Source organism: Fukomys damarensis, unplaced genomic scaffold, assembly GCF_012274545.1.
Source record: "Fukomys damarensis isolate Sample0158 unplaced genomic scaffold, DMR_v1.0_HiC HiC_scaffold_24, whole genome shotgun sequence".
Classification (NCBI taxonomy): Eukaryota; Metazoa; Chordata; class Mammalia; order Rodentia; family Bathyergidae; genus Fukomys; species Fukomys damarensis.
The window spans coordinates 2515254-2527104 of NW_022900936.1; the positions used below are offsets into that span (position 1 = coordinate 2515254).

Genomic DNA, 11851 nt, shown 5'->3' on the forward strand with positions numbered 1-11851 from the left:
TAACCACTGGTCTGATTTACAACATGTACAGGCCGTTAAGAGATTTCAGTGGAATAGCACACCAGCCACTAAAGGTGGCACAGTGGATTCCGATGTGAGAGCTCAGATGGTTTACTGTCAGTGAGGGACTGTGCTCTCCTGAGCAACAGCTACGTTGCTGTTGCCTTTTGCATTGATAAATGATAGCTTTTTATTTTGTTTTCAAATAGATCTAAAGATTTTAGATTTTGAGAATTTTATTACACAGAAATCATTGCACTGCAACTACCAGTTTGCATTTACAACCTCAAATCAATTAATAAAATTAATTTCTCTGCAAACATCATGTACAAGTCAAATTTACCACAAACAGATCTCTCCTATTTCATGTAGTTTCTCAATGTCAGAGCTAGTGTGACTCTACTGTAAATGACAGTGTTTGAGAAATCAGGCCCACACCGCGCTTACCGAAGGCTAAAGGCCTGGGCTCCCCCAAGGTGGAGGCGCCTCAGGGCCCGAGGCAGGGAGGAAGAGGCCGGGGGTGGTGGACCTGCAGGACAGGGGCGCCACCTTCCTCCAGCCAGGGACTCAGACGCACTCACCACGCGACGGGACGACACACGCGGATGCTTTCCTTCTACTTGGTTCCGTATTTTGTTAAAAAGCACATTCTTTACTTCCTTTTCCTGAGAATCATTAACTCTAGCCCTTTAATTCTAGAAAAAAGTTATTTTGCCTGTCAGATCCTTTCGAAAATATTGCACAAAAGAGTTACTTTATTCACATTTTGATGGGTTTCAGTCTGTTCGCCTACAGCAAAGCATCTCCCCCCCACCCGGTGTTACTGTGTTCATAGTCTGTAAAATTTTGTGTCTGATTTTTATCATTTCGTATGCTGTGATCATATCTCTGTCTTTACTTCAGGGTCTTTAAAATTTATATTCAATCATACTGAGGTTGAATTGTGAAACTTTTTTAATTTTTGAGGAGGATGATGCTGTTTTCTGACTTTTCCCCCCACGGGTCTGCGTTAAGGACCTTTGTCGCCTATGCTCTGTTTCTAAATTTAGTTATGGGACTCAACTGCAGAAGTGGACGACTGCCCTGTTTTCTAAACTCCGCGATCCAATCACCTACTAATGAGACAGGATTCTGTTATCGTCCATCAGCTGTGCAATGCAGCGGGCGGGAACTTCAGGGAGTGTGTTTAGGGCACAGGGAGCAAACATTTCGCGCTTTCCTTAACATCCTGGGCTGGAGAGACAAACGTGAACGGCGTGTGGAGTTACTTCTGCCTGCTCCATTTCTGTTTCTTCCAGACGGAGCGGCCACGTTCAGCTCCGCAGCCCATGGGAGGAAAAACCACGAGGAAAAGCCCCCAGGGAAACGGAGTGGGTGTGCGACTGCGTATTACGGGTGGGGCTTCCTTGCAGAGGGATGAAAATATTCAGAAATGAGAGGAGGTGAGGATGCAGAGCTCTGAGAAGCCGCTGACCACCACGGAATCATAAACTTCAAACACTGGCTGCCCTGGGACAGTGACTGCTTCAGTAAAGTCGTTCTTAAGAACGCGGTGCACTGCGATCGCTCCTGGGGAAACTGTCTCAGTCACGATGCGGCTGCCAGAGCCGCCAGTGCTCATTCAACACTCCTACCTCCTACCACCACCTCTACCGACATCCACGCCGCCCCCACCCCCACGTCCCCAGCACCGCTGCTGCCATGTCCTCCAGCTTCGTCACCAACGTCGCCATGACGACCTCCAGCACGACCAAGACCAGCGCCTTTCCTGTCACCACCACCAATAGCGTCTCTGCCTCTGGCTCCATCTGCGTCACCACCGGGCCCAGACCACCGTGCTTACTGCCGCAATCACCCCTGCCCTCTACCCCATTCACCACCACGTTTCACCACAGCTGCCGGCAAACCTCTTCTTCCTCCAGCAGCATCACCATCTCCACCACCGCCGCAAAGCCGCTCCCGTCACTGACTCACTACCGACACGACTGCCACTCCATCCCGTCATGAGGGCCTCCGCCGTCTCCACCCACCTCTCTGACCACCTCCACCTGTCCCTCACCTCCACTGCCGCTTCCTCCTCCACGTCCTCTGACCCCGCCACCGCCTCCTGCGCCTTCTCCCCGCTGGGCGACACATGAGCTTTTCCCAGGGCTGGACAGGAGGTTTTCACCCCTCAGCTCGTTTCCCACACAGCCGGTTGTGCGGCCTTCGCCTCCTCGGACGTGTGTGAAACTGTCGGTGAGGTTGAGACCATTTTCTCAGGGTCAGAATAGACTTGGATTCTAACTTGGACAACTGCTGTCCTTTACAGAAATAAAATGTTTCTCATCAAAGGAAGATGTAATAGGAAGAGGAATTACCCTATGCGTAAGCATGAAAGCAAACAAAAATTCTTATTCTATCAGGCAGAGTTTAAGTTCTGTTTTCAATTTGTAGATAAAATACACAGATTTAATTTTTGAGAGGTGTTTAATGAAAAAATTGAGGCTATATCTGAAAAAAAGATCTCTCAAACTCCACAAATGCAGGGATTTTGTATGTTGGGGCAGGGAACTTGAGGGTTGTGGGCACGTTCTGGATGGTGGCCCTGGAGACTCCTTTATTATGGACAAAGAGCCAAGGGGGTGTGGGTGTGCGCAGTGGTGCACGCGGTAACCCGCGGTAACCCGCGGGCTGCCTATGGTCCCGAGGCGAGGCAGCCCAGAGTCCCAAGGAGGCGTCGCGGTTCTGCCCGCAGCCTGTGTCTCCACGCAGTGAGGGAGGCCGGGCGTGTGGAGAGGCCGTGAGAGCAGGGACAGCCGACTCCACAGGGAGAGCGCTGCTCCCAGGCCACTGCTAACACTGAAGAATGGGTAAAATCGGTAAAAAACCAACTATTTGTTTTCATGAAATCAAACGAATAGGGCTAATGGTGTGATGCGAAGAAAGGAAAAAGCAGAGTTTGGGTCTGATCTTGCTACATGCTAAATCTGGGTTGTGTGGTGTTGGAGGAGACAAATTTCTCAAGGACCGGATCTGGCCTTGGCCTCCCTGTCCAGACAGAACAACGCCTGGTGTGGTCTGGAGCTCTGCCCCAGGTTTTCCCGGACCCCTCCTGGATGCCCAGGAGTCTTGCATGCCCCCCTGAAAGTCTCCAGCAAAGAACACTCTTCCTCCTGCAGCTGTGGAAACCGCTCCTACTCCATGGCCAGCACTCTGCCCACTCCACAGGCCCCTTCCCTGCAGCCCCCAGCAAGTGCATCTCCTTCCCTGGGCTCCAGGGGCCCCTCCGTCACTTCTGCCGCTTCTGGAGCCATCAGCGGAGTCAGTGCTGATTTGCACCTGCTCGAAAGCTCCCACCGTAAAGCTTTCAGGATCCTGGCCACTCCCCTTTCCAAATGGAGCTTCCACGTAAGACATTATCGGAAGACGTTCTCATTAAGGCAGGAGAGGAAGAACTTCTGAATGTACCAGTAACGGGTGACAAAATGATGGACCGGATGGCATGATCTTGTTGCTCATTCAGTCTGAACGGGCAGCAGGCTATGGACAGGAGATGAAGTCAGAGGAGGAGGCGGGATTCACACCCAGGACTGAGCTGTCCACAGTGGCCTGGCTCACCATGATGGAAAAGGAGAGCTCAGCAGCCCCTGGGACGCCTGGAAGCCGGGCCCCGCCAGCCTCAGGGACCTCCGCTCTGTCTCTTACCTGGGCCACTGCAAGGGTGACCCATCCAGGCAGCCCTGGGAGGGCACAGTCTCCCTGCCCCGGCCTCCCCAGGGCACAGGAGCCACTTCAGCTGCCTGATCCTTCCTAGAAGCATTTGGACTGAGAACCCACCAGTGACACCCATCAGGATGAGAGCAGAGAGGGCGCAGCTCCTCCGGAGGCCCCACTTCCTGTGGAACAGAGAGGACTTCGCAAAATAAATATAGGGAGGAAACACAGCAAAAACCGAGGATGCCCTGATTGTGTTCAGTAATTCGGCCAGATGAGACCCTTGCGCAGGGAACTCTTGTGACTGCAGGCTGCTTCCACGATGAGGCTCCTGCCATGCCCGGATCGCCTATGTGGACTCCATTCCAGAGAAGGCTGTGTGCTCACTTCCGTCACCCACGTAAGGGTTATTTTCCCAGCGTTCTGTTCACCTCCTTGCCGGCGGCAGTCCTGACTCCCTCACACTGCCCTCCCTCTCTCCCTCCCCACCTGCATCCTGCCTTTCTCCTGCCTCTGACTCCCTCCAGCCCGGCTTCCTCAAGGGCCCCAGTCTTTGATCTCCATGACAACAGCAGCACCACGTCAGTTTATCTGCACCGTCTGGAAGTGACTATTTCCCATGTCCTTCTGAACCTGCCTGCTGCGGCCCCAGCAAAGCAGCAACATGCAGTGCTCCACTCACGGCAATCCCAGGCCAGAACTGCAGCCCCATCCGTGCTGAGCGCCCTCCTGGCTTCCACCCCCGCGAGGAGTGGGCTGGCCGGATGCACCTGCTGACGGGAGTCGGCTAAAGGTCAGGGCTGCAGCACGGTGCATCTGAGTGTGTTAGGTGATTCCAGTGAAAATGCACTGAAAATTTTCTTTGGGATTCCTGAAAATCCACGCAAGGTGTCTGTGAACTTCGTGTCCCTTTCAGGTCAGGGTGGAGGGCCATGCCCAGCCGTCTCTGCTGGCCATCGTACACAGACACCACCAGCTCACATCAGGGGCACCGGAGGGAAGAGACTGAGCTTGAACCTGCTCTGTTCAGCACTTTGCAACCAGGGCCTACAGCGGTCAGCTGGGATGGACGTGTGCATTCGGGGAGGGGAGGCCCCGTTCCGGGCAGAGGACTCTGCTCCCGCCTTGAGGCCAGGAACTGTGCAGCCAGGGCCACGCTGCAGGCAAAGCCATCAAGGCCCATGGTGCTCCTGGGGGTGGGAATCGGAGCCCAACCAGCTGCTCAATAGGAGCTCGGAGCAGCCTTGGGAGGGAGGTCTCTCCGGTGATCTGGGTGCGGGAAAGACCCAGGGAAGGACTCAGAATCTGCAGGACATGGTCCTCAGTGTGCAGCATCAGTGCTGCCTGCAGACTGCAAGGGACACACCCTGCTCGGGGTGTGGTGTTTACACCCCATGGAGTACTACTCTGCCATGAAGAAGGATAAACTGGAGTCATCTGGAGGAAATGGATGCCCTGTGAGACCACAGTGTAATGGGAAGTGAGCCAGACACAGGAGGTTCTCTTATATGAGAGACCCGAATTATCACCGATGAGTAAATGAGAGAGGTGTATAATAGGAAGCAGGGAGCGAGCTCCTTCTCAAGTGGGGAGGGGGCAGGGCAGTCACAACAAGGCCGGTGTGCCGTGATGAGCACCACTCCCCAGGGTGAGTCACCCCCAAGTGCTGTGGCCACATGGTGATACTGGCGATAACATTAAAAAGTTATCAGTGATATGTTATATAAAACGTTATGATATATATATATATATATATGATATATAAAATGTTTATATGATATATAAAATGTTATTGGCGATAACAATAAAAAGACATTGAAAACACAGCATGGTTTCTTGGTGGTGCTTTCACCACCAAGCAGAGCGGCTGTTGGAAGAGTTTTTGTGCGGTGGCTGTGAGGGACATGTGAGCACCGGCACTCTCCTTCCTGTGGCCAGGAGCCAAGGGGTCAAATGGAGCCCAAGACACGAGCCTCTGGCCCTGGCCGAGCTGTGGGACGGCGGTGTGGATGCATCTTACCACACTCGGGGAGGCCGGGACATTGGGGTTGGTCACTGAGGCCCCTCCTGCACAGCTGTCCACCTCTGTCCTGCACCCAGCTCCGAGCGGCTCCACACCAGGACTCAGTACTGGGGGTGAGTCCTGGAAAGGGGCAGATGTGTGGCTCTGAACGGCAGGAATGGCCCGAGGGTGGCCAAACACCTCCTTGCAGACTGGTACGGCCACACAGTGCATCCCCTGTGCACTTTTCTTCTTTGTAATTCTTACTTCTAAGAGTGCAGTGCACATGTAATTCCAGGGCTCTGGGAGGCTGAGGCAGGAGGGTTGTGAGTTCAAGCCCAACCTGGGCAACTTAGTGACTCAAAGTAAAAAAAAAAGACTGTATTATGGTTGTGTCTAGGTGTCCCCCGAAAGCCTACCGTGTGGTCATAGGTGGGGCTCTTTCAGAGGTGGCCAGGTCTGGAGCGTGTGACTGATTCATGGTGCAGTGTGAAGATGAAGGTGCTAGGATTGAGGGTGGGGGATTACTAAATCATCCGCTGACCGGTTTAGCACCACCCTAATTCCTGTAGCCTGGATACAATATAAGGGTCCCAGAGAGGCTTGTCTTGTCCCTTTGTTCACTCATCCTCTGTGCCATGCCGGCCTGCCTCGGAGCCAGCTGACTATGGACTAAGAGCTCTACAACCGTGAGCCCTAATAAACCTCTCCTCCTCTAACTCTGGGCATCTGAGTAAAGTAACTAAGATGGAGGGCTGGGATGTAGCTCAGCGCAAAGGCCCTGGATTCAATCCCCAGTAACGCAAACACAAAACAAAAAAAATATAAGGACCAGCCACCTAATTCTTCTGTTATTTCTGTACAAACAAAGCTTAAATGGAGACAGAGTGGAGCCTGCACTGTCTTAAACCGTTACTTTGGAGGTCCCTGTGTCCCCAGGAGGGTGAGTGTCTTCCCTTGAGAGATGCATCTCCGGAACGCATTGGGTGGTGAAGACGTCCAAGAAACAGTGGGGCGGCAGAGGTGTCCACGCTGGCTAAAAGTGCCCTTCAGATTACTGAATTTAATTAAATCCCTACAGTTTAATGTTGTGGAGATCATACCTGTGTTCCACAATGCTAAGTGAAAATGCCGCTCATTCTACACGCAATTTTCTGCTGGACACTGAGGGTTTGGCATCAGGGGTCATGGGGGCACGGGCTCTCCCCAGGACCCTCATTTTTGTCTTCAGCTTGCCGACAGTTCTCAGCACCACGGTCAAGCACACCAACGGGCCCGGCTGCAGCGCCCTCCCTAGGGCCGCGGGTCACCAGCCCATCTGTGGGTCACGCTGCGGGATGATAAGGTGCACTGTGCATGGGCCTGGATGTGGTGACAGCCAGGACACCTTCATCCCTTCAGCACCAAAAGAGAGCAGGCCTGCAGCTTGCTTCCCTGTCGCTGCTTTCTGTGGAGAGATGCCACGGAGCACCACACAAGTTTCCAGTTTTACCTCTGAGCTGCATGCTCTGTGACAGGCACGTTCATCACGCAGGACCCAAAATATTTCTGAGGCCACCGTGATCCTTAGTCTTTTTCAGCCGCAAAATGCGAGAGAGCGAGGGGCAGACATCACATCCCTAACTCACAACGGCCCGCGCCAGTGCTCTGGGCTTGTGTTTGCTGCATGGCTGGGACGCGCGAGGGCCAACGGCTTGCTTTGGGTCTTCTATCGTGTGGAGCGTGACGCTCACCCAGACAGTGGCCCTCCTCCCACTCCCCACAGGCCCACTGCAAACACGGCAGCGAGGGCTGGAGGACCGTGGTCGAGGAGCTCGTTGGACCAACTGCGTTCCTGCAGAGGGGGGTCCACCCGACCACTGACCTGAGTTTATTACAGACAATGGTCGGCCACAAAAGAGCCTGGACCGTGAGGAAAGCACTCCCAGGCGCACGAGCGCGCACACACACACACACTCATACACACGAAGGTGCCCTGGCCTACGTCTGCAGTGGTTACAAGTCTGATCTGAGGACCTCACGAGGCTGTCGGCTGCCTCCTTCTCTGGGTGAGAACACAGCAGCGAGGGAGAGGAGGGAGCGAAGGCGAAAGGGCCGCATGCAGGGGAAGAAACCCGGAGCCAGAGAAGCACAGCACCACAGGGAAAGTGGACTTTGGCCACGGAGATGACTGAGCCCCAAGGTGCTCTCACCAGTGGGTGCCCCAAAGCGCTGGCTGGTGACAAGCCGGCCCCAGCATGCAGGCCAGCCCTGCTCCTTCAGGAGGAGGACGGCCCCGGAAGCCGCGTCTGCTGGGCTCAGCCACTTTCTCCCCAGCGACTGCAGCACGCGTGAAGCTTCCCCAGGGCCCATCTGCACCTGGGGACCCTGCCTGGGGACACAGCTGCTTCCACAGGCACATCGTGGGGAGGGAGGGAAGGGGCTTTTCTGAGGACAGGCTAGCTAGGGGCCCAGCCCGGTGGGCTGATGAGAGAAAGATTCTCCTGGGGTGAAATCAGCGATCAGAGTCAGGGATATCAGCACGGAGATGGGCTCTGACCACCTCGACCCAGTTCACAGAGTAACAAACAACAACAACAACAACAATAATAATACAGTGGCTCCTTGGTTCACAACCTCGACTCTAGTTGGCCTAGAATCAAATCAAATTCAATGGTTAGGTTCAATGTTGACCTCGTGGGGAAATTTGATTCTGTTCTCGTCCAGTTTGGTTTGTGGCCAGAATCGTGGAGAGAGCTGAATTCGTGAACAGAGGCGCCACTGTAACAATCAGCAGCTTCCTTCTCTGTAGCTGCAGAATCTGCTGTAACAGAATTCAAATGGGGGTACAAATACCCTCAGAGGTCTCATGAGCGTGTTTTGGTCGACGACAGGCTGCACTGGCCATGACAACGGTTGCCTGGTGATGGCAGGGTGCTCTCAGCTGGAGTAACTATGCTCTGTGACGCTCCCACAAATGGCGGCATCACCTAAAGACACATTTCCCATAGTGAATTCTGGTCACGAAGCAGTACGCAGTGTACTGAAATTGAGGCAAGAGGCTAGCAATCTAATTTCAACAAAGCCAAGCTAACGTCCTGACGTCCTGGCATCACAGCACTTGACAAAGAGAATAGAAGCCACACCCCATGGAAAGGTGTCCGGAGCACAAATGCTGGCTGGTTTTACCTTCCAGGTGACCCTGATGCTCTGGGACGACATGGGCTCCAGGTGGACTTCCTGAGGTGGACCATCGGGAGCTGTAAGGACCAAGACCCACAGACAGGTTAGAAGGGGCTTCCAGGGCTCGCTGCGAGGCACACAACAGACACAGGCGCACAGAGGCAGGTGGCCAGCGCTGGAGCACAGACTCCTGGGTACAACCCGTGCCCTGTGGAAGGTCACTGTGCTCCTCCCAGTCTGCCTTCTACGGATCCACTCAAGAACCTGAGGTTGAGCTAATTAAGGAGCAAAACCGGAAGCTGTGTGTCTGCCTACACCATGCGTGGGTGACCTCCTCTTGCCTGGGGTGTGGGGGGCTTTGCTTGTGATGTGGTGTTGGCTTCCTCAGAGTTCTCAGGGCTACTGGGGGGCAGGAATCCTCTGACTCTGGGTCTTTTAGGTCAGTTCGTTCTCCACACTTTCACCTGAAGACTCCTGTGAGCCAGGAGCTCACCGAGAAAGCAAGGTTGAAGAGGAAAATGAAGTCTTCGACCCACACCGACCTAGTTCCCAAGGGCGTGGTATGTCAGGAGAGCCCAGGCAACAGTCCAAGCTGCATCCCGCTTAGTGCCCACTAGTGCACTAGAAATGCCCCACACATAGGGCACACAGCATAGACCAAGAGACAGAAGGCACCTCTGCCAGCCCAGAGCCAATCATGTGAGAGCGAAGGCAGCACCCCAGGGGCTTGTACCAGGTGTCTCCTGAGAAGTGGAGGTCACAAGGGCAGGACAGCCGGAGGGAGCTCTTTGGGATTAACAACAGCCTAGAGGTCCCTGCTGAGCTGTACAGGAGTCATTTCTGTGACCGTGGAGATGCCGCAGTGCAGAGGGCTGAGAGGCACAGGGAGAGAGGACACAGAAGCAGGGGCTATGAAGGAACCGTGAAGGCTGGACATGAGGGCAGGGTAAAGACCTTCAAGAGAAAGGGTGGATGGAGCAGCCATGGGAAGAGGGGAGCAGGGGCAAAGGATTTCTCTTACTTTTTTCAAAAATAAAGAGGAGGTTTTGGTGGTATCATGCTGTATCTAAGCCCATGAGCATTTAAATCTCCTGCCTAGGTTCAAATCCCGGACGCAGCTATGTCATTTTTTGCAGGTTGTGTAACCTCTGTGCTTCAGTTTCCTTCTCCATGCCATGGGACATCCTTTAGATCTTTGGGTTGTTATGAAAATAATGTTCTCAGTAAATACAGGTGGACAGGAGGAAAAAAGGAAGAGGTTCAGATGAGAGAAGGAAGAGGTCAGCTTGAAGGAACAGTGTCCTGGCTGAGGACAGAAGCGGGATCAGAGGCTGGGGAAGGACAGGGGCTCTGGGCCAACTGGGGAGAACTCTAGGAAGGGGAGGCACTCTAGAGTCCCAGAGGACTGTAAGAAGAGCCCGCTGCAGAGGTAGGGAGATGGACCTCACGTCAGGACAGAGCCTGCCACTACTTCAGTGGCCTGTTAGTGACTTGTTAATGGATCTACCTGCACATGCAGATCTCTCTTCTACTGAAGAATAAACTGCAGGCTCATCCAAACAAATCCTTCCCAAATCACCACTACCAGAATCACGATGATGATCTGTCCATTTGTACATTCTAACAGAATTAGAAAGGCTTTTGGTTTGTTTTTCCTCAAACAGTACTGCATTTTCTGCCACAAGTCCTAAAGCATCGTGAAAACCCTTCTTAAATCACAAGAAGAATTGGAGTCCTTTCAGAATTTTAGCGCTATCTGTACAGACCCTGAGTGGTGACGTTTTCCATGGGTTCTCGTCTTATTGCGGACAATTTCTGTAAATGACAACCCAAGGTGGGCTAAATTCCCAATGCTAAAATGCTGAGGGTCAATCACTAGGTATTCCTGTATATAAATTAAATCTGAAAATAGTGCTGACATTTGACATTAAAGAATTTACTAGGTGCTTCCAAATCAAAGCTGTTATATATATAGGAAGCGTAGAGGTTTCTTTTCAGTTTTTAGCTTAAGATACCTGACTTTTTACTGGAGGAGGAGAATTCTAGAGGTCAAGATTAACTGTGAGTGGATTTTTCCAGAACAAATAATCTCTGCATTTCCTACAGATGTCAAAACTGCCCATGGTGCAATGCGCCGTAAGTAACATTTCTGACATTGTTAGGGGGCAAGGCAGCTTTGACCACTTCTGTTGGGCTGGATACAGTAATGGCAGACCCTCTAATTCCCAAATCCTCTGTGTCTGCTCGCTTCCCTCCTGGTCCACGGAGGGCCACCGGCTGCTCTGCGTCCTCCGTCCTCCACGCGTGGAGCCTCCTGCTGCTCCACAGCCCCTGTCTCTCCCAGAGGACAAGATGTGACTCTCAGTCCTTCGTTCTTCTCCCACGACATTCTCTCCTGGCCCAGACGCATCCTGGGCCTGATTATTTGTCTAACTGGCCTGAGCCACTCTGCCAACAATCGCTCCTAAATCTAACCCTAGTTTCCTGCCGAGGAATTCACTGAGGGCCTGCTCTGTGCTGGGTTCTAATCAAGGTGAGGATTGGTGTGCAAAAGTAGGTTAAAATCTTAAAAAAGGACCAGGGAGCCTCTGTGTGATTTCATCCTGTGTTCATCTTTGATAGACATTGGTGGGTGAGAAGGAAATAGAGTCAAGACAGGGTTTAGTAAGAAGCCAAACGAACAGCTGACAACCTGATAAGGAAAGGCTGGGTGCCTTGAATTGCCATTTAGGAATGACTCCTTCCTTTAAAGTGTATTTATTTAGTTCCTAATATATACTAAAAACTGTCCCAGGTGCCATCAGTGAACAAAACAGATAACTTCCTGGCTATATGGGAGAGGACCAGAAATAGACCACAGATGAAAACTCAAAGCTTTCATGGTATTTTGGAATGTGATATATGCTATTATTTTTTTAAAAGAGTGTTCAGAGAGGAAGGGGGCCAAGCAGGCCAGAATGGGCAGTGGGTGGCATTTTTTTTTTTTTTTTT

At 52.6% G+C, this 11851-nt stretch overlaps 1 protein-coding gene across 1 annotated transcript in view; it reads right to left on the reverse strand.

The window, feature by feature from the left end:
• Window positions 1-11851, reverse strand: part of Dscam (DS cell adhesion molecule) — a gene marked incomplete at its 5' end in the record, with an annotated part of 531581 nt that overhangs the window by 92180 nt on the left and 427550 nt on the right. Inside the window, one exon of the mRNA XM_010636598.2 lies at window positions 8867-8937. Coding sequence (XP_010634900.1) covers window positions 8867-8937 — 71 coding nt within the window. The remainder of the gene's footprint in view (window positions 1-8866; window positions 8938-11851) is intronic.